This window comes from Artibeus jamaicensis, unplaced genomic scaffold (assembly GCF_021234435.1).
Source record: "Artibeus jamaicensis isolate MK-2021 breed Jamaican fruit bat unplaced genomic scaffold, CSHL_Jam_final contig_464, whole genome shotgun sequence".
NCBI classification, from domain to species: Eukaryota; Metazoa; Chordata; class Mammalia; order Chiroptera; family Phyllostomidae; genus Artibeus; species Artibeus jamaicensis.
The window spans coordinates 17,829,924-17,856,451 of record NW_026521842.1 but is presented as its reverse complement, the minus strand read 5'-3'; the positions used below and the strand labels follow the sequence as shown (position 1 = coordinate 17,856,451).

General features: G+C 42.7%; 1 protein-coding gene across 1 annotated transcript in view; it reads left to right on the top strand.

Moving 5' to 3' along the window:
* The window catches only part of TANGO6 (transport and golgi organization 6 homolog), a 158,056-nt gene that overhangs the window by 65,279 nt on the left and 66,249 nt on the right, over positions 1 to 26,528 (top strand). The window contains exons 13-15 of the mRNA XM_037162706.2: positions 994 to 1,509; positions 3,594 to 3,651; positions 24,658 to 24,798. Of these exons, the coding sequence (XP_037018601.2) occupies positions 994 to 1,509; positions 3,594 to 3,651; positions 24,658 to 24,798 (715 nt within the window). The remainder of the gene's footprint in view (positions 1 to 993; positions 1,510 to 3,593; positions 3,652 to 24,657; positions 24,799 to 26,528) is intronic.

Genomic DNA, 26,528 nt, shown 5'->3' with positions numbered 1-26,528 from the left:
CTTGTTTCTTCATTCCTTTCTGTTTGGTCATTTTTTTCTCCCTTCTGGTTCACTCCCTTGATTTGAGTCCCAGTTTTCTTTCCATCACTATTGGTTTCCTGTGCATTTCCCTTCATTTCAATTAGTTTAGCCTTCATTTGTTCCTCTAATTTGTGACTAAAATCAGCCAGTTCTGTGAGCATCCTGATCACCAGTGTTTTGAACTGTGCATCAGATAGGTTGGCTATTTCTTGGTCACTCGGAAGTATTGGCTCTGGGGTTTTGAGCTGTTCTTGAGCCATAATGTTTTGGTCTGGTTGCACCTGTTACGTATAAGGGGCGGAGCCTTAGGTGTTCAGCAGGGTGGGGCCACCCAATTGCTGGGTTTTGGCGCTGTATGTGGGGGTGGGATCAGAATGGGGCAGTAGTGGTCCCCTCTGCTGCTTCCCGCCGCTGGGGCCTGTGTGGTCTGTCTCACTGCTCAGTCCTTTGCCTGGTTTATCTGCACGCATATGTGTGACCAGAGTCAGCCTGCTGCCTTGCACCTTCACTGGGTCTGCCTGTTGCACCCCCATGCCTGGGATACACGATCCGCCAATTGCCGCCGGTGCCTGGGTCGGTCCAGCTGACTTTTCCTGCACAACCCTGCTCCCCCAGCCACTGGCTCTGCCCCTCTTACCAGTCTGGCTGAATGGTTCATTGTTGTCATACTTTTTTTTGTTCAATTTTCTGTGTTTTGGTTGCATTTTTGTTACTAAAACTTTGTTGTCTTTAAACTTGGTTGTGCGAGGAGGCACAGTGTTTCCACCTACACCTCCATCTTGGCGGGAAGTCTCAATAAATGTTTTTTGTTGTAATTATTCAACAAGGGTTATTAGTGCCAGACTCAGGCTACCAGGCACAAGATTTGCTCCCTGTCCCTTTTACTCAGGATGTGTTTGTTGCCTTAGGTTCAAGTCTTGTTAACATCCGCTACATTCATTTGGGCTTGCCATTTTTCCTTTCATCTTGTAGTTGAAATCAAGTGACTTTGCTGTCCTGAAGCAATTGCTGTCTCTCTTGGAGAAGGTCTCCCTCACGTACCCGGACCCTGTCATCCAAGAACTTGCTGCGGACCTCCGCATCACCATCTCTACCCATGGGGCCTTTTCCACCGAGGCTGTCAGTGTGGCTGCCCAGAGTGCCCTGAGCAAAAAGGACCCAGAAGGGAAAATAGAAGGGCAGCAACAAAACAGTCGTGAGAGGTACACTGATGTGCCCCATGGCCAGCTCAACCAACAGCAAAGCCCTGGGAAACCCAACCAAACCAGCCGAGAATCTAGTGCTCCACTCAGTCCTCCAGAGGTCAGTGAGCCCAGCACTACTACAAGCCAGAAAACTAGAAGCGTAACCACAGAACAGCTCCAGGAAGTTCTTTTATCTGCTTATGATCCTCAAATTCCAACACGGGCTGCTGCCCTGCGAACTCTTTCTCACTGGATAGAGCAGAGAGAAGCAAGAGCCCTTGAGATACAAGAGAAGCTTCTCAAGGTGAGTGGAACAGGTTACAAACACACACACGCAGGGTGGGGCAGCCTTGCTGGAGCCTGACTGTATCATCCCTGTCTGGGTGCTTTCAGGGAACGTGTAATTGTTCTGAGGAGGCAAGACGTAGGCATAGGAAAGACCTGGGTAACCACACAAGGCTAAATTGAACATGAAGAGATCACCAGAATTTTTACAGGCAGGAAATGCTATGGACAGTCATACAAGGAAGAGAGCTGAACTCTGAAGGAAGTAGATCTTGATATGGCCTTAAAAACTAGTGAAGTTTGAGCATGTGAAATAAGAGGGGAAGGAACAGCACAACCAAATTTCCAGAGTTGGGAAAGTATTTTTCTGGTAAAAAGATTCAGTGTCACCACTGTGATCCAGCCAGATAAGCCACCTGTTTTCTCTGGGCGCCCCTTTAGAGGGGCGTTCGGCATAGACTGATGTGGGAGAACATACGTGCTGAGCTGGGGGTCTTTTCCCTTTTGTGGAAATTGTCCTGACCTTAGTGCTTGTTAAGAGCAAGTGGTCTAGAGGCTGCCGACCGAATTCCAGATCCATTTTTTTACACAAGTCACTTAAACTCTCTGTCTTGATTTCTACGTTTGTAAAGTGTAGAAACTTTATGTTGAAAGATTTAAAATAAAACCATCCATGTAAAGCTCTAGTTACAGTGCTGGGCATATTGAGCACCAAGTAAAGGTTGGCTGCTGCTTCATTATTATCTCTTCCATATAGTTTAGCCATTAGACTAAGAAGTATAAGTCTGATTGGAGACGTTTATTTTTTAGTCACTAAAGTATTAGAATCAACAATATAAAAGTAACTGCTACTTATTGAGCCAGGCCCTATACCTTTCAGGCATTGTCTGTAGGCTGCAGTATTGGTATTTCCACCCCCCACCCCCAGCTCCCACTTTGTAGAAGAGAAAAGCAAGGAATGGAAATGTGTCAAGGACTTGTTGTCATTAAATGTTGCTGAAAACCTCAAATTATATATCTTTTTTTGAGAAATCATTAAAAATACCCCTTCACATTCCTATTTAATGGTGAATGGAGTGAACATCTTTTGAATTTTAAACTTGTTTAATCCCCCTCTGCTGTACATAATAAATAGGTCATCAAAGTCCCGTCTGTTGCTTTTTTTCTTCTAAGAAACGTTTCAAATTTATCTTTTCCTCTTTCTTCCCACACTGCTACCCACACTGCTACCTGGATTCAGCTTCCTTTATTTCATACATGATCCCCACCTTTTCCACCTGGCCATCTTCCCAGTGAATGAGTCGTAGGCCCCCTGACGTGCTGCCCATGCGGAGACCAGCACCCCCAGTGCATGTCAGGAATCGCTGTGCCAGTGAAAGATGAGACACTATGAATGGAACAGCCACCCCGCTTCCGTTAGACATCAAGCAGGAGGGACAGGCACACGGCCACTGTCTTTCTCTCACCCTCCTGTGAGGGCCTAAACCTAACATGTCACTGTCGTATTTTCTGGATAACAGGACCCACACTGGGTGACATGCCCTGGTATGTCCCTAAATTGTGAGATGTGCTGAGAGCAGTTTGTTATTAATGTCAGCTGAAGTGCTCGAATTTGGAAAAGATTTTGAAAAATGAATTAGAATAGATTTAAAGGTATCCCGATAATAACGTTTTCATCTCTCGCTTGTATTTCCATGTGCTTTCTGAGTGCAAGAGAGAAGGATCAAATTACAGCACATGTGCCACCAGTTGGGCATGACCGCTCGCCTGGCCTTCTGTGTGTCATGGCCTGTAGTCTGTCATGTCATACGTGAGAGCGTTGTCCACCATGGGCTCTCATGGACTTTTCCTCCAGATTTTGGTTTCCATGCCTATTCCTGGTGTATACATGACTACTTCTTTTAACACTGCCTTTTTCAACTATTATAAAAATGGGACTTCAAACTTATGTGCTATTTTCTCCATAAGACTTTAAAGTCAGGCCGATGTCTAGCTAGCTAAGACAGATGAGTAGAAAAGCACTTATTCTTTTGAGGCTGCTACTAGAGTCTCCATCCTGCCTGCTCTTTTGAGTCACATCACTGCTGTATTTTGTGGTTCCAGATATTCTTGGAGAACCTGGAGCATGAAGACACCTTTGTGTATCTGTCTGCCATCCAGGGTAAGTGAGTCCTGGTTCAAGGACTTGAGTCTATGTCCGTCATGTATGTTTACACCAGTTTCTAAAGGCACAGAGCCACAGGACTGCTGACCTTCCTGTAGCCTCTCCATGACTTGGTTTCCGATTCCCGGAGGGTTCCCACAGGGTCCTTGTGGAGTTTCAGTGTCTCTCAATGCTGAGGAGGCCTTATTTATGTTTACTTATTCTGTGGACTAAATCCCACTTCCTGTAATTCAAGGAGATAAAGAATGGCTCACATATGAGCTCTTATTACACTAACCTTTTATGTATTTGACTACTGTCAATATGTACCTTTGCTCTCTCTTTAAACTCACATGATCTCAGGGTATTTAATGTTTCTTCTTCAAAACATTTTTTGCAGTACTTTTCTTTCTCTTTTGTGATTCTTTGCTGTCATCCACATCTGTATTAGTTTTTGGATCCCAGATATAGGGAGGGAGCTCATGAAATTGGGGGTAGAGGATTAGTCACCCAAAAGGGCACAAGGCAGACGTGATGAGACAGAATGAACTCACACGTCTCTCGACTCCGGTCATAGGGAGCCAGGGCTCTGGAGACAAAGCACCTGGATGCGGCTCCCATTCCCTGCTTCTCAGCTAGAAGAACTCTGGCAAATTGCTTAATCTCTCTGGGCCTCAGTTTCTTACTGTAAAAGGGAGCTAAATAAGAGTGCAAAATTATACACCCCTTTGGAAACCAGTCCGGTTATTCCTTGAAAAGACACATGTAGAGTTACCACTTGAGCAGTCACAGTCCTAGTAATGTACCGAAGAGAAATGAAAACGTCCGTCCACACAAAAACTTGTACGTGGGTGTTCATAAGAGCCCAAAGGTGGGAACAGCACAAATGTTCATCAGCTGCTGAATGGATAAACAAAAGATGGTATGTGCGTATGATGGAATGTTATTTAGCTGTTAAAAAATTAATGAATGAAACTTGCTGCAGCATGGATGAACCTTGAAAACATTGTTAAGTGAAAGAAGCCAGTCACAAAAAAACACATGTTTTATGGTTCCTTTATGTGAAATGTCTAGAATGGGCAAATTTATAGAAACAGGAAGTAGATGAGTGGTTGCCAGGGGATGCAGGGAGGGGAGAAAGGGTTGGGAGGTGATAGCTAAAGGGCATGGGGTTGCACCACTCTGTGAGCACGCCAGGAGCCATTGAACGTGCACTCCACATCAGTGACTTGTATGGAGCAGCGGTCCCCTCTTACTGCAGGTGGTATGTTCCAAGTCTCCCAGTGGATGTCTGAACTGTAATCAACTTCCTCAACTCTGCCGGAAATGTGGCAGCATCTTCATGGGCAGCCACACCTTTTTCAGTCATTTCTATATTATTCAGTCCAAACCTATTCCTGAGTCTGTGTAACTACTTCTCACTTGCAGTAGATCTCTTGGTGTCCCTCGTTTCGGAGGGTCACTTGCTCAGGTCTTTCTGCAGGCTCAGTGCTTTCTGGCACTACACGTTGCTGTCAGTCAGAACACATTTTCTTCTCATTCCTTCCACCCACATTTGATGCCTTTCTGTCTCGACTAAGCACTTATTAGGTGCCATGCAGGCTACTTTTGCAATTTGCAGTGCAATAGCAGAACTAGCCCAACTTTCTTTTTCCTTCATCACAATTTCATGGATAGAAGGTTTGTTTCTACCTCAACATATGACTTTTTTCCCATATTAATTTGAGAACTTTGGCCTTGTCGCTTATAGGAAGTACTTTACCCCTTCCTGTGGTGTATTCACATGCCAGCATCATTATTCTTGGGCTTTGGGGCCACTGTTAAGTGCAGTAAGGGTGACTTGAGCACAAACACTGTGGTGCTGTGACCGTTGATCTGATAGACCTGAGGACCAAGGTGGCTGCAGAGTGACTAGTGCACAGGTGGTGTCTGCTGTGTGGGCCCGCTGGACAGGGGGTGATCATGTCCGAGGTGGGGTAGAGCTGTGTGCTGGGAGATTTCATTGTGTGCTCGGAATGGCGAGCAGTTTAAAACTCATGATCTGTTTATTTCTGGAATCTCTCCTTTAATATTTTTGGACCATGATTGATCACAGTAACTGAAGCCAGGGAAAGCGTACCTGCTGGTGAGGGAGGACCACTGTGCTTCCACTGTTTGATGGCTAGGTAACGACATGGTGATCTCTGTGCCCTCTCAGATCTAAAGCTTGAGCAGGCTGATCCTGTCAGTTAGTTATTGCTACATGGCAATCTACCCCAACACTCAGTAGCTTAAAACACCAGTCATTTGCCATCATTCACACATCTATAGGCCCATGTGGCTCAGCTGACCTAGGGTGGGCTTGGTCCAGAAGCTCTGCTTCTCCCTGGAGGCCTGTCAGCCAGCGGTGGTGGCTCTGCCAAACATGTTCCAATCATCCCCGGCCTGATGGCCTGCCAGGGCATACTCCCTTGGTGACAGCAGCAGTGTAAGAGAGCAAGAATAAACTCAAGAGGCCTCTTCAGGCCTAAGTTTGGAGCTGTAATCCTATCACTTCTGCCTCATTCTGTTGACTAAAGCAAGGCATGTGGTGGAGAAATATACTCTGTCCCTTTAGTGGGATAAACTGCCAAATCACAGAGTAAAGGGCATGGATGCAAGGAGGCATGAAGAACTGAAGCCAGTAATGCAGTCCTTCATGCTGATTGCCTGCAAAAGACAGGGTTTCTCTGTGAGCACAAAGGCACGTACGGATCCTTACTGACTACTTATCTCTTGGTATAATTTGGGTCTAATTGACTCTGTACAGAGCTAGTAGTTGAAGCTTAAAAAAGAGTACAGAGGGCAAAATATACAATCATGAAGGCCGGAGCCTTGGGATTTGTTCTTTATTCAGCAAACATCTATTGTGCGCCTACTATATGTGAAACATGTAACAGTGAGGTGTGTCTAGGTTAAAAAGCAAAAAGGGAATTCTTCAAAGGAGGCAAAACGATCACCCAAAGAGGTTAAAGGACAATTAGGTGAGAAAAGAAGCTGAAAGAGTCAAGATTTCAAGAGAGAAAGTCATTCCCTGCAGCCGAGAGGCCAGAGTCTAGCAATTGAAGTCAGTCTGGAACCTGACAGGGCTCAGGAAGCTGCACGACAATGATGGTATTTATGGGAATTAAATAAATCAATGAAGTGCCTGTAATTAAAATGCCTATAATTAATAAGTCTTAGAAAACAAGTCACTCTGTACTTTTCCTGAGAAACTGTAATAATGTGACGGAGATGTTTCTCATTGATTTTTTTTTTAGGGCTGGGGGTTTGGGAAGCCTCAGTGTGTCCCTCTAATGTGGCAACATTGCTGTTTGAAACAAGCTTCTTAGCTGATTAGCCCATTGAGCTCATTAGCCCCTAGGGCCTGCTATAAAAATCACAACTGTTGGTTTTGTGTTTGTATTTAGTCATTTTAATTGGTGTGCTAATCAGTTAGTAGCTAATTTGGTGATGAAGAACATGGGAGGTAGAGGTGTAATTTCTGTTCTCAGCTCCCCTCGATGGACGAGTTTGAATTAATTGATGTTTTTGGTGTTTATAACGTACACTTAAAGACCAAGGCCTTAGGTGAATTTCCCACTAAGAAAAGAAGGAACCGAATTTTCCCACCCTTATTGCCAGTGTTCTGTGCCCAGGCCTAAAGCACTGCAGGAGCCAAGCCATGCGGACTTCCACTCAGACGGGACCAGCCCACTCGTAAATGTCCCGCAGCATTAGGAGTGCTTAGCTGTGACTTCAGTGGCTTTAGTTTGGGGGAGTGTGTGTTTAATGTTTTCCTTTTCTAGGCTGCCTGAATGGCTCCACGTAAAAGTTACAATATACCTTTTACTTAATTTATTGATATTTTGGATTTCTTTTGTAATTTTTTACCAACTTTGCAGTGTTAGCATAGGGCAGAAGGGAATTAAATAAGCTCATTCATTCATTCAACAGACAGATGTGTATTGATACCTGATGTAGGAATTTCTTATGTGTGTGTTACCTGCCCCTCACAACAACCTGAGAACTAAGTTCCCTAAGAGTTACATTTTAATTTTATGGAAGATTGCCTGTATCTACTTTTAGCCCTAGTAAAAAAGTGATGGTTGACTTAGTTATTATAGCAGCTGCCCTCACGTGCTCGGGAGCAGCCTCCGCAGGCAGAGGATTATAAACCACTTTGCTGAATCCCAGTTATAACCCAGTTTATAAATGGACGATCGCCATTAAGTGTCTCCCCCTTTTAAGACTCTGTATATTCTTTTTTTCATTGTTTAAAACAATTTTAAGTGACATGGGAGTATTACATAAGATAAGAAGTGGAAGTTCTTCTTTTTTCCAAAATTGGAGTTAAAAATATGTCCTTGAGAGTCCCATGACTTATATTCGGTGATTTGGGCATTTTCAAACTTCAGTTTTGAAATCGGTGTTTAGTAAAGAATGTGATGAACACATAGTGATAATCTTCAAATATGGTGTCACAGCCAGGTTACGTACCATACTGTGGGTCTGCTCACGTGTCTCCCCAGTCACTTTCAATTACTGAAGGACGTACCGAAAGCGACACCAGAGGCAGATGTATTTCAGGGATCCAAGTGCTCCCTGTAGTGTCAAAAGGATTTTTGGATAAAACCACCAGCCTCATTGAAAAAGGGGGGAAAAACCCCAAAAGAAACAAAACAAAATAGAAGAACCTAGATTCTGAGCCAAGCTTGAGAGGTACAAGTAAGTCGGCATGTGTAGTGAAGAGAATCTCGGCATCTAGACATGCCCAAGCAGATCGCACTGACTCTTCCTTTCAGTTTTCATTTCTGACAAAAGAGCCAAGGAAAGAGAAGGCAAAGGGCCCTCCAGGGGGGAAGGTATACTCAACGGTGAACTTGTTTTTACAGCGTTTCAACTGAGCAGTGTTACAAATCTTAACTTGTCGGAGACCAAACTCCCTATCTCGTTCTCAGAGTTCCACCTCAAATGAAGTACGCTGGGAAACCATTAACTGAAAATAATTCTACCCCTTCAAGGGCCATCTATCTAATTGGATCTGGCATTGAAATTTGGAACACAGCCTTGTGAAGTTTATCATCTCCACTTATGTCCTTAAAATGGGGAGATTTCTTTTATGTCCTGACCTGGTTTCTGTACCACCTAATTAACAAATGAGCCTTTAGCAAACGTCTCTCATATATGCTACCTTAGTCAATTCTTAAAGTAGTTCTGGGAAACAGGCATTATCACCATTTTTAAAACTTCTTTTTTAAAAAATAATTTTATTTAGTTATTTTTCAAGTACAGTTTTTTGTCTATTTCTCCCATCCCAGCCTCCCCCTAAAACTTCTTATTTGAGCTACAATTGACGTACCTGAAATTCATCCACTTAAAGTGTGCAGTTCAGTGATTCTTGGTATCTTTAGAGAGTAGCACAACTACTACCACTGTCTAATTTTAGAACTTTTCCATAATTTCAAAAAAGAAACGTGGTGTCTATTATCAGTCACTGTACATTACTTACTGCCCCTGCCCCTGGCAACCACTGACGCACTTCTTGTTTCTGTGGGATTGCTTATTCTGGGCACTTCATGTAAACAGAATCACACAATGTGTGATCTTTTGTCTGGCTCCTTTCACTTAATGTTTTTGAGGTTCATTCATGTTGTAGCATAGGTTGGTACTTCATTACATCATCAAGCTGAAAAACATTTTATTGTATTGACTAACAATATTGTTCTCTGTTCATCAGTTGATTGATGTTCATTTGGGTTATTTTCACTTTTGACTATAATGAATAATGCTGCTATGAATATTTATGTACAAGTTGCTCTGTGGGCATATGTTTTCATTTCTCCTGGGTATACACCCAGAAGTGGAATTGCTGGGTCACATAATAACTGTGTACTTAATTTTTGAGGGACTGCCAAACCATTTTTCAAAGTTGCCGCACCGTTTTACTTTTCTGTCAGCGGTGTATGAGGATTCCAGTTTCTCTACATCCTTGCCAATGCTTGTTATTGTCTGTTTTTGACTCCCATCCTAGTGGGTGGGAAGTGGTTTCTCACTGCGATTTTGATTTGCATTTCTCTAGTGACTGATGATATTGAGCATCTTTTTATGAGCTAATTGTCCATTTGTATTTTGTTTTTGGAGAAATATCTTTTTAGATTCCTTGCCCATTTTAAGAATTTTTTTAATTATTATTTAAGTTGTAAGAATCCTTTATATATTCTGGAAACAGGTTTTTAATCAAGTGTATGAGATGTGAATATTTTCTGCCATTCTGTGGGTTGTCTCTTCTCTTGCTAATGGTGTCATTTAAGGCACAAAACTTTTGCCCTGGCTGATGTAGCTCAGTGGATTGAGTGCAGGCTTGCAAACCAGAGGATTGCGGTTTGATTCCCAGTCAGGGCACATGCCTGGGTTGCAGGCCGGTTCCCAGTGGGGGACACACGAGAAGCAACCATACATTGATATTTCTCTCCCTCTCTCCTTCCCTTCCCCTCTAAAGATAAATAAATTAATTAATTAAAAAAAAACTTTTTACTTTTGATGAAGTCCACCTTATCAATATTCTCATTTATTTCTTGCACTTTTGGTGTCATTTCTAAGAAATCAGTGTCTAACCAAAGGTATTAAAGATTTACTTCTGCGTAGTCTTCCAAGAGTTGTATGGTTTTAGGTCTGTGATCCATTTCGACCTAATTTTTGGGTATGATGTGAGAAACCCCGTTTTACAGTTAAAGATTCTGAGATTTAGATAGGTTAAATCCCTTTTCCAAGATTATACAGCAAGTAATTTGAACCTTTTTCTTGGCCTCCAAGTCTTGTTCTTTCCTTTTCAAAACACTATATTACTTATCTAGAACTTCAAATAATGGTAGAAATTGGCCCTATTGTTGTGCTTTTAAAAAATATTATGATTGTGATTATGAATAATATTTATTAAAATTGAGTAATGCTTAATCATCTAGAAAGATCTGATTCTGTCAACAGTCCTGAAATACAATAAAAGCAGATATTGTAATCCTCTCATAAATGAAGCACTGACTTGCCTACAGTCACAGAAACTGGGAGAGTGGTGGAGTTGGCACAGGACCCATTTCCCAGGGATTCCCACCTCCCGGCACCTTATCTTTGCACAGCCCGGGCAGTGTGCATGATGCCTTCCCCTCGAGTCAGAGACTGCATGTCAAGCCCAGAACATTTGAGTTTTACATTAGCTTTATTTTTCAACTGTCTCTCCATTGTTTCCCACTATCAGTTGAAGATTGGTACATTCATATCTGCATCAGAATATGTAGCAGTTTAGGCCCTGGCTGGTGTGGCTCAGTGGACTGAGGGCCAGACCACGAACTGAAGGGTTGCCAGTTCAATTTCCAGTCAGGGCACATGTCTGGGTTGCAGGCCAGGTCCCCAGTAGGGGGCGCATGAGAGGCAACCACACATTGATGTTTCCCTCTCTTTCTCCCTCCCTTCCCCTCTGTCTAAAAATAAGTAAATAAATAAATAAATAAATAAATAAAATATTAAAAAAAATATATAGCATATTTAGCAGTTTAGTACTTTTACCTGTAAGTAAATGATGAACTGGCTACTTCAAGTTTTGTTATTTTCCCTGGATAATTGCCATATAAGAGAAACGGCAGTAAGTCAGCATTTACCGAGTGCCTGTTGTGTGCCAGTCACTGCAACCTGGAAAGTCAGGGATTATTCCTCTCTGTCAGGTGAGGGGACTGGGGCTCCACAAGATTAAGAAACTGGCTCAAAGTGACCCAGACAGTAAGCGTCAGCACCAGGATTTGATGGATGGGAGCAAAGGGGAGAAAAAAAGGGACAACTGTAATAGCATAATCAGTAAAATATACTTAAAAGAAATAAAGGCTTATATTGTCTCATCCAGAGGAAAAAAATCAAGATTTGAGCCTTAAATCTCTTTGGCTCTGAAGACGATGCTTTTGCTGTAGGGAAAAATAATCCTAGTGCCCATGCTGGTGCCGCCCCCAAGGTGCAAAAGCTGAGTTTTCAGATGGTCTTGGTGCAGGAGAACCAACTGGCCTATGGGGAATAGTTTCACTATAAATCTACTCTTCCTATAACTTAATAATATGCTGACCTCATGTTTGCTTGATTGTGTGTGTGTGTGTGTGTGTGTGGTTTTGCTCATTTGGCAACGTGTAGTATTATATTGTAAGCAGTCTCAGTGTATATCTTTGAAACTCATCTCTTGTGTGTGGAGCATGAGAGCACGTTACCTCACGCTGCCTGCCCCACTGCCCACCGGCGGAGGCCTCTGCATCGTTTTCCGGGCACCAGGAAAGAGGCTTCAAAAATCCACCCCCAGGATTTATGTGGTCGGCTGAGATTGCGGGTTGTGTAAACATGTAGTTCTCTGTATAGAGCTTCTGATATTTGTTGCATCTCTCATGCCAATAAAAGACATTTAAAAATAACTTACTTTAATACAAATTATGAGGCCACAGAGAAATCAGAACCCTCATATACTGCTGATGGGAGTGTGAAATGGTACAGCTGCTCTGGAAGACAGTCTGACAGTTTTCCAAAGGGTAAGCAGTTACCATACGGCCAGTTCCACCCCTAGGTATGTGCCCAAGAGAAGAAAACACATACCCACATAAGAGCAATGTGTGAACGCTCATAATGGTACTATTCATAATGGCCAAACAACAGAGACAGCCTAAATATCCACCCCCTGATAAATGGATAAATACAATGTGGTATATCTTTACAATAGAATATATTTGGCAATAAAAAGGAATGAAGTGCTGATTCATGCTACAAAATGGATGAACCTTGAAAGCATGGTAAGTAAAAGAAGTCAGACACAAAAGACTACATATTATATGATTCCATTCATATAAAATACCCAGAACAGGCAAATCCATAGCAATAGAAAGTAGATTAGTGGTTGCCAATGTAAGGGAGGAGAGAGGGATGGGAGTGACTGGTAATAGATATGAGATTTCTTTGGGGACTGATGAAAATGTCTTAGAATTAGACAGTGGTCATTGTATAACCTTGTAAATGATACCAGAAATCACTAAACTGTGCATCTTAAAAAATAAACAAAAAATTTGGAACAGTAGTTTTTCATGGAACTTTTGGGACTCTGAGAGATGGATGGGCAGGATTAGACCCCTGCAGATGGAGATTGGGGATTAAAGATGAAAGAGAAGCAAAGGTAGGAAGATGGGTAAGAGCAGGGCAAGTATGAGTGTGAAGGGAAGAGTGGGGCTGGGCCGCAGTGTGGAGCGGTCAGAGTGCCAACATCTGCGCTTTTTTGTGGGCTCTCGGGCACCTTTAAAGGCTCGTTGTTACCAGCCCACCAGTAATGTCTTGGTGATGGGCTTCTGGGATCCCATGCTTATTGGTAATTATTACTTATGTAAGTCCTTTTTCTTATTTTCACTCATGAGTTGCTGAGCACCAACCACATATCAGACGTAACTTAACATTATTTTGTTTACTCCTTACCACACCCTATGAGAGTCATTATATCCATTTTTCAGACAAAGAAATCCAGGCTCATAGGTTGTTACCAGTAAAAGGCCAACCAGTGAGTGATGGAGTCTGGAGTCAGGTCCAGAGCTCTCTTATCCCTCTCCGTGCTTCCTTCCTCCCTCCATTCCATTTTCTTACCTCTCAAATCATCGTGGCCTCTGCTCTTGCAGACAGTAAAAGTAAACCGTGGAACCAGATCCTGACGTTTTCAGCCAATTAAATACTTCTTAATTTCTTGGTTTCCAGAGCTCATTGCAAACCCTTTACCTCCCTATCCATGTAAGCCAGCCGTCACAAATACTGATTCACTGCTAAGGGGGCAATTGTGAGGTGCCTTGGGTAAGTGTCAGTTGCTTAAATGTCTACAAAACGTTAAGGAGGTGCACGTATCTTCCCTGAAGAACAGCTCTTTAAGTTCTGCCCTGGAGTCACCCTTTTGTTAGTAAAGTTGGAATTTGAAGGCAACTTAAGGAGAATAAAATAATGAGAGAGCTCATAAGTAAACTATCAAGTTCCTCATTAGACTCGTCAGTAAGTAAAATATTCCTTTACTGTCTAACCAATCAGTTCACTTTACCGGAACTGCTTTGGTGTAACAGCTGGAAGGGCACCCTGCTCTTACCTTTCCCTCCCAAACTGAAGAGCAAGCAGCCTACTTGACCCTTCAGTTCAAATACAAATTAAAATTCCTGATCTCACCAGATGTGACTACGATAATCCTTGAATCTGTTCACATACTTAATAAGCCCAATTATATACTTTTATTAACCCTGACATAGTTCCTTTTGTTGCTGAATCATATGTGTAACATTTTTAACAGAAGCGTTAATTTCCGCTTCTTTGGTCATGTCGAGCTCTTCGGCGGTGGTGGAGAAGTGTAGTTAAATGGGGTCTGTGCAGTTTTGGCAACTCATTTTTACATTCTTATACTAGACTTTCAAACATGGTTTTGTTTCCTGACTGCGTGGTATCTCTGCTGTCCCTGAGAGGCTGGGAGGCGGGGAATGCACTGAGCCTCCGGGGACGATCACAAACAGGGAGCTGCCAAATACCTAGTGAGGTCATCTCTCCCACCTGCCAGGGCATGATCCAGAAAGTTTTCTTCCTCAGAAGAAGGCAGTTTTAGAAGCACTCTAGCACTTTACATCCAACTTCTGTTTTTCATAATTGGTAACCTGACTTTAGATAGGGACAGAAAGAATTGTAAAATATTTTTGGCCATTGATTTCTTTTTCTCAGTGGTTTAAAATGTTTGTTCATTCATTCAGCAAATATTTTTTGAGCACTTACTAGGTGGGAGGGCACTGTGAGTCATGTACTGCCTTCGTGGGATTTACGGTCAAGAGTGGGGGAAGGCAGGAAGGGGGAAATATTAATCAAATCATCTCAGAAAAACAATGGGAAATACACGGAGAAGAAAAGGTACACTGTGATAAGAGAAGCTGTCTTAGGGTCATTTTACTTGACAGGGAGGGGAAGGAGGAAGTGGCCAGTAAACTGAGATCTGGTGGATGATTAGGAATTAACTAGTACAGAGGGGAAAGGAGCGTGTTCGGGACTGAGGGAACCGCAAAGCTGCAGTGCTGTGGCAGGGAGGGGCTGGGGAGCGGGAGGACTGTGAATGCCTGTGTTCCCCAGGACCCTTGGGATCGGGGAAGACGGGTGGGCTGGGTGGGCTCGGAGCACCCGGCAACCCTCCTCTAACAAGAGGACTCTGCTTCCCTCTAAAGATTTTATATGAAACAAATTGCTGCTGCTTATAAGAAAAAAAAAGGGGGGGGGGTTGAAAAAAACCACGGTCTTAGGCCATCTACCTGACCTAGCAAGGAAGTTTTATAACAGGTCATCTGTGATGTGTCATGCCACACAGTTACTATTTCATCACCTACTCCTCACCCCTGGTGAGGAGGATGCTGTCTCTTTTTGAGCCTGTTTGTGTGAAATGCAGTGTGTTTGCATTTGGCTGTGTCTGCAAATCTCTGAACTCAGTTGTCCAACACACAGCCCTGAGCCATTGCAAAAAACACCCTAATTGCAGATGAAAAAGGTAAAACAATATGGAATTATTTTAGGCCAATGATTTTCTGGTTTTTTTCACTGTTGAATTTATTTTTCAGATGAGATCTAATATGAAAGTGTCAATATCTCAAAGTGCTCTTTATTTCCTTGTTTGTGCCTTTTTCTTATATTTTTCACATTTTCCAGTATAAACGTTTATTACTTTTATAATCAAAAGATAATTTTTTAAAAGTTATGTGGCCATGTAGGAAAACTGAATCATTTCATGGTAACAAGTTTCAGGGACTCACGCAGATTGAAACAGATGGCTCCTGCCGTTGTAGTACCCCCCGCTGACCTTTCGCAACTAGGCGTCACCAAATCACAGGGAGACCCGTGGCTTTTTCCCCATGAATCGATGCGATGACAGCAGAAACCTCACTGACAAGCAGATGTTTTTCCCAAGTAGAGCTTTCCTTAATGAAATGGTTGCTTAGAAACCAGACCATACTAATAGCTTTTCTATAATTTGTAAAGTGATTCCATTTACAAAATTATTAAGTCAGAGGATATCAATTAGATAAAATTCAACATATCTATTATCTCTTGTTTTGCAATCCAGTAGCCAACTGGTTAAATTAGTAGCAAAGTTACTAGTAGACACCCAGATGTGTCTATACAAGTGCTGTTCATAATCTAGACCTACAAGGCAAACGGCAGCTGAAGAGCCACCCTGCTCCCCCTTACCTGGGATTCTCTAGTGGCACAGGGTTCGCTCTTTCACCAGTAAGTTTTAAAAGCTGTGACATGGAGCTTGTTCAGTTGCTGAGAGGATCTGTTAGGTCAGTGGGTCAAAAACTGTATGTGAGGATGTAAAAGGGACTTGAAGTTAAGCTCAGCGACATAGTAGTAAAGGAAAGGTTGGGAGTGAAGATGCTTGCTTGGATGAGAATTTATAAATGGGAAATATGATATGCTGACTCTCACTAACACAGAGAAATCTCAACATGTACCACATTTGTCAGGTGAATTAAAACGTTGTCTGAAATTCAGACTAGACAAAAGTTGAAAGAAATACATTTCTGTCTCTTATTTCCAGTAAGGATAAGATAGCTCAGCTAAAAGCAGCCATTCTTCCATGACTAGCTCTGGTCCCTCCTAGAAGTTGTAGGCGAAGTGTTTAGTGTGTGAGTGCATTTATCAGAGAGGAGGGACTCTTGGAGGAAATTCATAGTGTCTCTGCCTGGTTTCTATATGAAACTACAGTGGAAGTGCCACGAGGCACAGTTGCTGATTCCCCAACAGCCACAGCTTCTGAGCTGTGCCTGCAGTCCTCATGCCTGTCACCAGTGCTCGCCTCTTCATCTCATCGGGACAGTCGGCCAGGTGTAACTGAGGAAAAAAAGAATTTCAGAAATGTTTAGGTCTTGACTATATCACTGTTTGGTGCCCAGAGCACAGAGCACATCTCCAGGTCCTGAGACATCAGAGAATGTGAACGATCAGCCCTGTCTTTGCAGAACTGCAGGCAGGGCGACAACTGTGGGAGGCTCTGGCTCTCTCCAAACTAGTGAGGCCCTGACGCATCAGTCAGCTCTGCTGATTCTGCAGTTGCTCTTTGCACGGGCTTGAGGTGAAATGCCAGCAGCAAACTTAGAAAGAAATGAATCCGGAGTTCAGGTGGTAGTCCTCCCTCCGGGACTACCCGTCTTGGGGTCTTTAGGAGTTACGAAGTGTTTTATTCTCTTACCTGGGTAGTCTAGAAGAGAACCCCTCACTGTTTCCTGGGAACTCAGAAGCCCCTATTTTCTTTTTACCAGTATGTGTTTCTTTTGGTAGCATAAAGAGAAGGTTGAGGTGCTTTTCTACTCTTTGAAAGCTACATAAAGAGAATTGAATGAATGACATTGTGTTTATTTGTCAGCCATGGTCAGCTGACATGTAAGTTTCTCTGAACACATAGGGCAGTGATTACTGTCAAAGCAGCAGTAATTGCTGTTCTGTTTGCTTGCTTCCTTACTTATTCCTTCAGTATGAGAGCAGCGTTGTTCCTATTTCTGTGCATAAAACAGAACCCTCGATCACGCAGTGTTCCTGAGGCTCCGTGTTTCTCAGCTCCGTTCTTGCTCCTTCCGCTCCATCGCCCAGAGTTATTTGATGGACGGCCCTGCCAAAGCGGGCTCTAGGCTTTATGGTGCTGCTTCGGGTTTTATTTTATTCTTTTGAGGAGGGTAGTAGAATTAAAAAATTTAGGGCAACTACAGTAGCCCGAAGATGTTGTGGAGTGGAGGTGCTTCAGAATCACTGGTTAAAAATTGGAACTGGTTAACATCCAAGTCTTGAATTTCCTCTTGTATGGATCCTCTGTCGTCACGAATGGCAGCAGCACCTCAGGTTAGAGCCATTTGTGAATTTCATGATATTATATTAATATTAATATACTATATTAATATTAGTACATTATATTAACAGTGTAATATACTAATATTATAATATAAAATTAGGAAATAATATTTAAAGAGATAGACACTGGGTACAGTTTTCGCAAATTTTTAGCTGCTATTTTTCACAGCTCATTAGCCCAAACCTGTTTTTTCCTCAGGCCTGAGGAATACTCACTCACCTCCAATCTTTAAAAATTTGTCGGGGCTTATCTACACTTAACACAACTTTGGAGCTTCAGAGAAACAACATCTAATTGACATGCTAGATACTATCATTTACTCCAGTTACAAAGACAGCCCAGCCATTCAATTGAGCTCCCCATACTTCCTTGATTTAATAACCAACTTCCCCACTTGGCGCAACTTCCTGGATTTGTAGAGCTGAAGTTATTGTTACTTTCCATCATAATGAGAGGTCTCAAATGAAGCACCTGAAGGGTGCTACTGAAGGGTAGTGTTTTCCTTCTCTTCAGGTTCTACCTTTATTATCTGTGTAGCAGAGCTGCAAGAGAGGACAGCCACAGCTTGGTGCTTCTCATTTTGCAGTCAGAAGGAAAGTTGCCTTGTGCCTGGCCTCTTCTCTTAACTATCATTGTTCTTTTAAACTGGAACTTCCTCCACAGGTTCATACACATTTTACCTTCTTTTTAGTTTTTCTAAAGAACTTATTTGTATAAATTTACTTTGAAGATAGTAAAAAGTCAAAAAGTTTATCCCCTGCCCTGCCTCTTACCCACTCAGAGTCCTACTCTCCAGAGATAACCATTCCCCCTGCCCACCCCCTTTTAGTGTTTTTTTTCTCCTAGTAACTACCTCCTCATTTATAAAGAAACTGCTTATGCAGATGTCTTGGACATTAGTTATTTTCTGTACGTTGGGTGAGGATTTAGCACATGCGCACACACATGCGCACTCACACGAGCGTCTCCCACCTGCACCCCTTCTCCTCTTGCCTTTGCCCACCACGGTCTTGGCTTCTTCACTGGGCAGCACACGCCAACCATGTGGGTGTTACTCACTACTGAGCCCAGTACGATCTTTTTTCTTATATATTTGCTTAGTTTTCTATGTAATGATTGCTAATTTTTTTCAAATGATTCAACAGCTCTATCAAGTACATATATCATTTTCCCTCCACCTTTGTTCTCTTTACCCAGGCTTCAGCCTTGAACACATATCTTGTTCTTTTTACCCTTGAGTGTTTATACCTTTTTTACTCCTCCGTCGTCACTTGAGTGGGGTTTCAGGAGGAAGGGAATACAAATGTCTGTGGTCACTCTGACATGTTCGAGTGCAGATTCTTTTTATATTGTCACCTCTAAAAGAGGCTGTTCTATTTTAAAAGACCATGCTCCTTATTACAGATTTTTTAAAAGATTTTATTTATTTATTTTTATAGAGGAACAGAAGGAGAGAAGGAGGGAAACATCAATGTGTGGTTGCCTTTTGTGAGTCCCCTGCTGGGAACTGGCCTGCAACCCAGGCATGTGCCCTGACTGGGAACTGAACTGTGGTCGTGTGGTTTGCAGGCCCGCACTCAATCCACTGAGCTACACCAGCCAGGGCTATTACAGATTTTTTAAAAAGGTTTTATTTACTCATTTTTTTAGAGAGAGGGTAAGAGAGAGAGAAAGAGGGAGCAAAACATCAATGTGTGAGAGAGACATGGTTGCCTCCCACACATGCCCCCTACTGGGGACCTGGCCCACAACCCAGGCACGTGCCCTGACTAGGAATTGAACCAGTGACCTTTTGGTTCACACTCTGGCACTCAATCCACTGAGTCACACCAGCTAGGGCAAGTTTTAAAACACATTTACTTATATTTCATAGGTAAATACATGGTTCAAAATTCATACATGGTACAGAAAGATAATGAATAAAAAGTATTTTATCTCATATCTATCCCCTGAACTCCTCATTTTCTACTCCCGCCCAAACAACCAATATTATTAGTTTCTTTTGTATACCTTCAGAAGTATTTTATGAGTGTATTTTCTCTATATACACAAATCATTGAATTCTGTACACTTCGTTTTATACCTTGCTTTTCACTTAACTTAAAATTGTAGAATTTATTTCATATCAGTTCTTAAAAAGCTTATTTATTTTTTATGGATGCATTGTTTCTGTTGTGTTAATGACCACAACTTAATCAATCCCCTGTTAATGAACATTTGTTATCAGTCTTTCCAAAGAGTGCCACAGTGATGATTTTATACATAGGTAATTTTCTACTTATGATACGGTATTTATTAGGATAAATTTCTAGAGTAGAATTTTTGCCTTACCATAGAATTTAGAGGTTTAAACATTATTCTTACAAATGCAAGACAGACTCTTTGAAATGAGAAATGTTTGATTTGTTTTCCCATTCAAATAACAAATCATTGTCTCCTTCTTCCCACTCACCCTGCAGGGGCAACCAAAACAGATTTAAACATAAAAAGAAGCTGATGCTTCCCTCTTGGCAGTAGGTCTCCCTTACATTCAAGATGTACAATATTTTCTCCCTTTTCCTTCTATTCTAAAAACCTAAAAGGGTAGATATGAAATATTTTCTCATAGTTTTTTGTAATACCTTTTTGAGATATAACTGAAACATCATATGATTCACCCACTTAAAGTATACAGTGCAGTGGGTTTTAGTAAATACATTCACAGAATGTGTAACCATTGCCATGGCCAATTTTGGGAAGTTTTTATCATCCCAGAAAGAAACTCCATACCCACTAGCAATCACTCCTATTTCCCGTCAGCTCCCACAGCCTGAGTCTACTTTCTGTCCATAAATTTGCCTATTTTGGATATTTCATCTAAATGGAGTCACGTGGTATTTGCAGTTTTGCATTTCTTACAGTTTTTCAGCAGAAATACCTGAGAGGTTCGAGTAGGCGGTTTTCCTGGTTGACGTGGGATTTGGGGAGGTAGGCGGTTACTGCCTAGGGGAACGAGGCAGATTAGTCTTGAAGTGGGGGTGGCTTGGCGGGCTTAGGGACAGAGCTAGTCAGCAAAGACCTTCGGAGCCGAGCTGTCTTCCCTACACCGTGAAGGCGACACTACACCTGCACTCCTGTCACGGCCGGAAGTCCGCAAAGTCACAGAGCAGCGTGCCGAGGGACCATCTCGAAGTCAAAACCACTCTGAACAGAATATGTTTCTGGCTTTATCATGAAAGTCATTGGGAGAAAAAAAGTCATTTTACAAAGTCGATTGTCTCTGTTTTGTTGTATAAAGTATTTTTAATAATATTTTTAAAGGTGATTTGCCCATATCCTATGCTTTTCCCCAAAACGCAGGTCAGAATGCTTTCACGAACTCTTGCCAGTTTGTTTGTTTCACCGTTACTACTGTGTATCTTATCTGTTATCACATCTTGAAATGCACAGTCATTTTCTTGGGTTCAGAGGAGGAGTGGCTATCTCTCTCAGACGATCATTTGCTTCTTGTTGCCCAAGAGATTGATGTGTCATGTTTCCTTGAAGCCTGTGCTGATCCAGAAATTACCTCATTTTCCAATTACAAAGGAGTTATCTGGTGTGAGGGGCCAAGGTTCATGCAAAGGTTGTGGCCATGTTTCCTCAGTTGTCACAATTCAGAAAGCTTTTCAAATAGGAAACAGAAACAGCTACACAACATCTCATCCCTGTACGTTGTTATACGGCCGTAATCGCCGTATATGATTCTCTTCACTGCCCTTGTCCCCTGTGGATTTAAAAACTCACAGGTGGCAGCCGTGTCCTGGAAGATAACACTCAGTCAGAGGGCCGTTTGGCAGCAGCCTGTGGAGCAGCCCAGCAGGAAGATAAATAAACAATTGCTAATGGGACTGTGGGAAGCAAGGAAACTGGACTTTGCTATTGGCAACGTCTTAATGCAGGACTGGGAGAATTTAAAGCTCCCTAGTGGAATTAAAGGTTTGGCTTTATAGGAAAAGTAAAAATAAAAAATCTGAAATTAAAAAAATATGTATCCGAAGAAGGCTGTGTTTGACTGAAAATAATCAAACTGGCAGAGACATAAAGGATATTATATTTATTGGCTTGTAGATCCAGAGAGTCTAGCTGGCCGGACCCAGGGGCTCACAGCAGGCCATCTCTTCTCCTTCCCTCTCTCGGCTTCCCCTCCTCTGTGTTGGCACCATTTTGGGTGGGCTTCCTGCACGCAGTGGCCACTGGCAGCTTCAGGTTAATCACTTCAATAGGAAAGAAAAGTGAGAAGAACTCATCTTTCCCAGTAGTTCCCATGGGGGCTTCAGGGTTGAACGGGATTGCCCGTTCCTGAACCGGTCCATTGGGGATAGGAGGCAATGTCCTGCCTGGCCAGCCTGGGATATGAGTTTGCACATGGAGGGCAAGTAGGACCTTAGCTCCACTCCAAACACAAAGGCTGAAAGCGGAGGAGAAGGGATACCTACCAAAGAGACACCTGGTGCCACTACTGAGAGAGAAGATGCTGTGTGCCACCAAAAGTGCCTGATATAGGGAGGAAGTCCAGAGCTCATTTTGAAGCATGTAGAAGCAGATATAGAAGCATAATGTGCTCATACTGTTCTCTGCCAAAGATTAACGAGAGAAAATAGGCATAAATGACAGTAGGAGGGATTTTAATAATAGATGTGCTTTAGAAAAGCTAGATATAGATCAAAGTTTTATAGAGCCAATCCCATTTTTCCACTGACTTCCATTATAAAGTCACAACCTTTTATTCCCCAAAAGGAAGCAGATCTATCAGGTTTTTTAGCCGGGAACTTCTAATGGAAAAGTAGTTATGATAGCAACAGCTCTGTAATATGCATGAGGCCTTGTGACATATCAGTATCCAACATCTACCGGAATGGCAGTTACCAAGCACCATTTGTTTTTCCTTTGGGGCCCTTTCAGAACTTGGAAGCTGTTTCCTTTCTCTCCCTTAGTAAACAAGACATTTATCCTTTTCTTAAGCCACAGACCTTTTTCCTGTGGTAGGATGTTTCTAATTCCACCTTGGACCTCCAAGAAGTTGTCCATTGTTTTACAAAATAGAGCTGACTACCAATGCAGGGTCACATTTTGCCATCAGGGAAGTTATCCAATTCAGGTTCTGCCACAGCCCGAAACTCCCTTAAGAGCAGAGCTTCTGTTTGTATAAAATTGGAGGCTACATAAAGGGAGCTGTGACTTAGGACCACCTGCAGAGACTTCCCAGGCTTTTCCTGAAGCAATGAAAAGGTAGGAGTGGGGAGAGCAGGAAAGGATGGGCAGACAAGCACAGCCCTCAGCAAGTGCTCCGCCTTTTGTATATCTAATTTATAACAGATGGAATCACAACCTATAACACAGGAAATTGTGTGTAGACTTTGCCTGCAAGATTGTCAAGTTTAAACAGGAGAATGCTTAACTCAGGTAAAAAAAATAATAATTACAGATTTCTCAAACATTTGTATTACTCGTTCCCCATCTTCTCTTTTTTAATTCCTGAAATTTATATCAAGACTGTATCTTTGAACTCTTTTGTTGTTGTTGTTGTTCATTCATTCATTTGACAAGTAGTTATTGAGCACCTGCTGTGTGCTGGAACTCTTCTAGGCATGAAAGCTGTAGCAGGGAATAAAACAAAATCCCTCACTTTGTAGAGTTCACGTACTAAGGAGGAGAGCAGTCGATAAATAAGCAAATATATAACGTGTCAGGTAATACTAAGTGCTGAGAGGAAAAATGAAGCAGGGTGAACAGGACAGAGAGTGGTAAGAGAAGGGGGCTGCCATTTTATATATGACAGATGTGGTATTTGAACAGAGACGTGATGGGGTTTGGAGAGCAAGCAGTGAGGCTCCCTGGACAAGGAGCAGCCTGGGCAGAGGAGGAAGCAAGGTGGTCAGTCTGCTCTGCGAACAGCGAGGAGGCCAGAGTTGCTGGACGACAGGGAGCAGAGGAGAGTGTGGCAAAAGATGAGGTCAGAGAGAAAGCAAAGGCAGGTGGGCAGTGGGTGCTGCTCACATTCAGGGCAGAAGGGAAACCACTGAAGGATTTGGACAGAAAAATGATGGGACCTGATTTATGTTTTAATCAGAAAGTTCCAGCTGCAATTAGGGAATAGGGTAGAAGCAGAGAGACCAATTAGGAGATCACTGAAAAAAAACCAGACCAGAGATGATGAACCATTATTTGAGATGGAGGTGGTGAGAAGCGTTCTCATCTTGGATATATTTTGAAATTTGTATTTCTTTTGTTTGCTTTTTCTTTTTTTTCTCACTATTCTTAAGAAGTATGTAACTTTGCCCACCTACCCAACCTCAGTGATAGAATTGTATTTATATGCTTTAAGACCAGGGGCTTTATTTCTGGTCCTGTTTTAGGTCATTCTCTCCTCCCTCCACCCCTCTAAAGTTTGCTTGCTATGGAGCTGGGCACAGATAATGGGAACACTGTTGCCGATGACACATTTGGGAGGTGCGGGCATGATGGGTGAAGGGATCAGTAAGCCCTAGGAAGGGGGACTCACAAGGGATCTTTTCTATTTCTGATCAGGGGACTCAGCCATGAGCCTCTATCCACTGCTGATCATGCCCAGATGCTCTGAAGAGATTTCCTTGTGGAAGTTGCTATTGCGGACAGTTTTACAGAGAGAACTCATACTGGAACGGAGAACTGCAGCAGAGACAGGGATCACTGCTGTGCCTCTGGCATTTGTGTTGGCAGGGACAGCAGTAGATACAGAACCCTAAAGCCTCAGAATCAGGATTTCTAGGAGGCATCTAATCTGGTTGTCTGCTGCTGTTGGGTGAATCCCTACCATGGTTGTAATCATCTAGCCTCTGCTTCAAGAGTCTGTAATTCATAGATCATAATGTCAGTGCTGGAAGTGACCTTGGAGATCACAGAGGCCTGAGACTAGACGAATCGAGGGTCTGGACTCCCAGACCCGTGTTCTTTCCACTCACTATGCTGTCACTTCAGATAAAGGGCGGCCCTTGCTGAGAATAACAGAGGTGGGTTTAAATGTCTCTGAGGTCATCCCACCACAGGCTGTCTGGGTTTATTTGCCTTTCAGTCCTAAATAGTAATGACTTCTCTTCTTATTTTCAACCCAGGGGTTGCCCTGCTCGCAGATGCGTACCCTGAGAAAATCTTGCTTGGCCTGTTGGCTCAGTATGACGGCAGTAAGGACAAGCACACTCCGGAGACCAGAATGAAAGTCGGGGAAGTCCTGATGCGGATTGTCAGGGCATTAGGTGAGTTTTCTTGTTCCATCCACCTGAAACAGGGTGGTGGAGCAGCATGGCTTTGGAACCAAAGCCTCTACACCTGGAGGCTTGGTATGCTGCCATGGTGAGGGCAGAGGTGCTCTTGAACATTCACAATGCACAAGACGGCTCCCTACAGCAAAGAGTGATCTGGCGCCGAATGTCAATCCGGCTCCTCTGGAAAGCTCCTGTTCTAGAGCTCAGGGGGCCTTTCCGGTTCTGCTGTAACTCAAATGTGTTAGTAAATCCAGGAATGCCACATACAGTTATTCAGGTTGTTCACTGCTGTAAAAACTCCAAGAGGCGCCACTGTACGAATGGCACGCCCGGAGTTGTACAGTGCTCAACCACGTACACCGTAGACTGCCATCTCACTGGACAGAGTTCGAAAAGCTACTCGTTCCTTTCTGTAATAGATTTACAGGTGCTTTTGCATGTGGAAGCTTCTACATGTGGCTAACATGATCTGTTTTATACCAATCTTATGAGCATAATTTTTCAGTGGATAGTTATTTCTGATTTCTGCTAAATATGGGAGTATGCCCTCCCATATTAGAGCCAGTGGCCACCCTCAAAGTGAATATGTGTCCCTGCTACCCTTTTTTTTGGCCTTCCTTTTACATTTACTGTACCACAATATAAAGTATATTTTAAAGTATCCCTTATATTTAGGGAATATTTTATATCCTTTTTGCTAATATTTCTTTCTCATTCTAAGGAAAAAGAGAGAAAAATAAATGAAATTGCTTTTTAAATTTGTATGTGGCTGTCGTTTGAATCCTGAACTTGGGCCAGAAATCCTTGATGGAAAAAACACTTTCCACCTCTGCCCATTGTAATACCCAAACATTCTCTGAATTCTGATTCAATTTCCTGCTTTTGTCAAGTTCCAGATCATATAAATTCCTGGGTAATTTGGTAGTTCTTCCCTAGTGCTCAAAGTTTTAAAAATCTTGAATATATTTTTTTCTTTTTAAATCTTGGGGGGTGGTGACATCAATGTAGTTCAGTTCAGAAACATTTCTTGTATAGTTACTGTATGTGCCGGGGAGACAGGAGCCCGAGAAAAGCTGCAGTCTCTTCCTGCAGGGACTTTGCAGTGTAGTAGGAGAAGTCAACTCACACTCAAGTCATCTCAGAGGGTGTCAGGCCTGTGGAGTGTATTGCGGGAGTGCAGAGGAAGTGGTCTCGTCTGTCCTTTTTCTTCCAAGACCCTATAGTTGAATGTGGCAGTGTGTTACGGGGCTACCTCAGTCCCTCCTTAGTATCAGCACAGCCAGGCAGCTTCTGAAAAATAGCTTTTGTATGATAGTTTTCAGATATTCTCCTCTCACGCATAGGCCTAATTAAGGTGAAAAGGGAGGCTGCACGTGTGATAACTGGGCACCAGTACGGGGGAGGGGGGTGTTGGGCATTCGTAGACATCAGCGGCAATAAACAGCAGTCAGGGATTAGAATTCATATATATGTATATACTTTAAATTGTTACCTGAAGATATGTTTATTGATTTTAGAGAGAGAGGAAAGTGGGGGAGAAAGAGAGAGAGAGAAAAATATCAATGTGAGAGAGAAACGTCAATCAGTTATCTCCTGTGCACACCCTGGCCAGGGATAGAACCCGCAGCTCAGGTATATGCCCTGACCAGGGGTCAAACCCACTCACTACCTTCTGGTGCGCGGGACGATGCTCCAGCCAACGGAGCCACCCAGCCAACGGA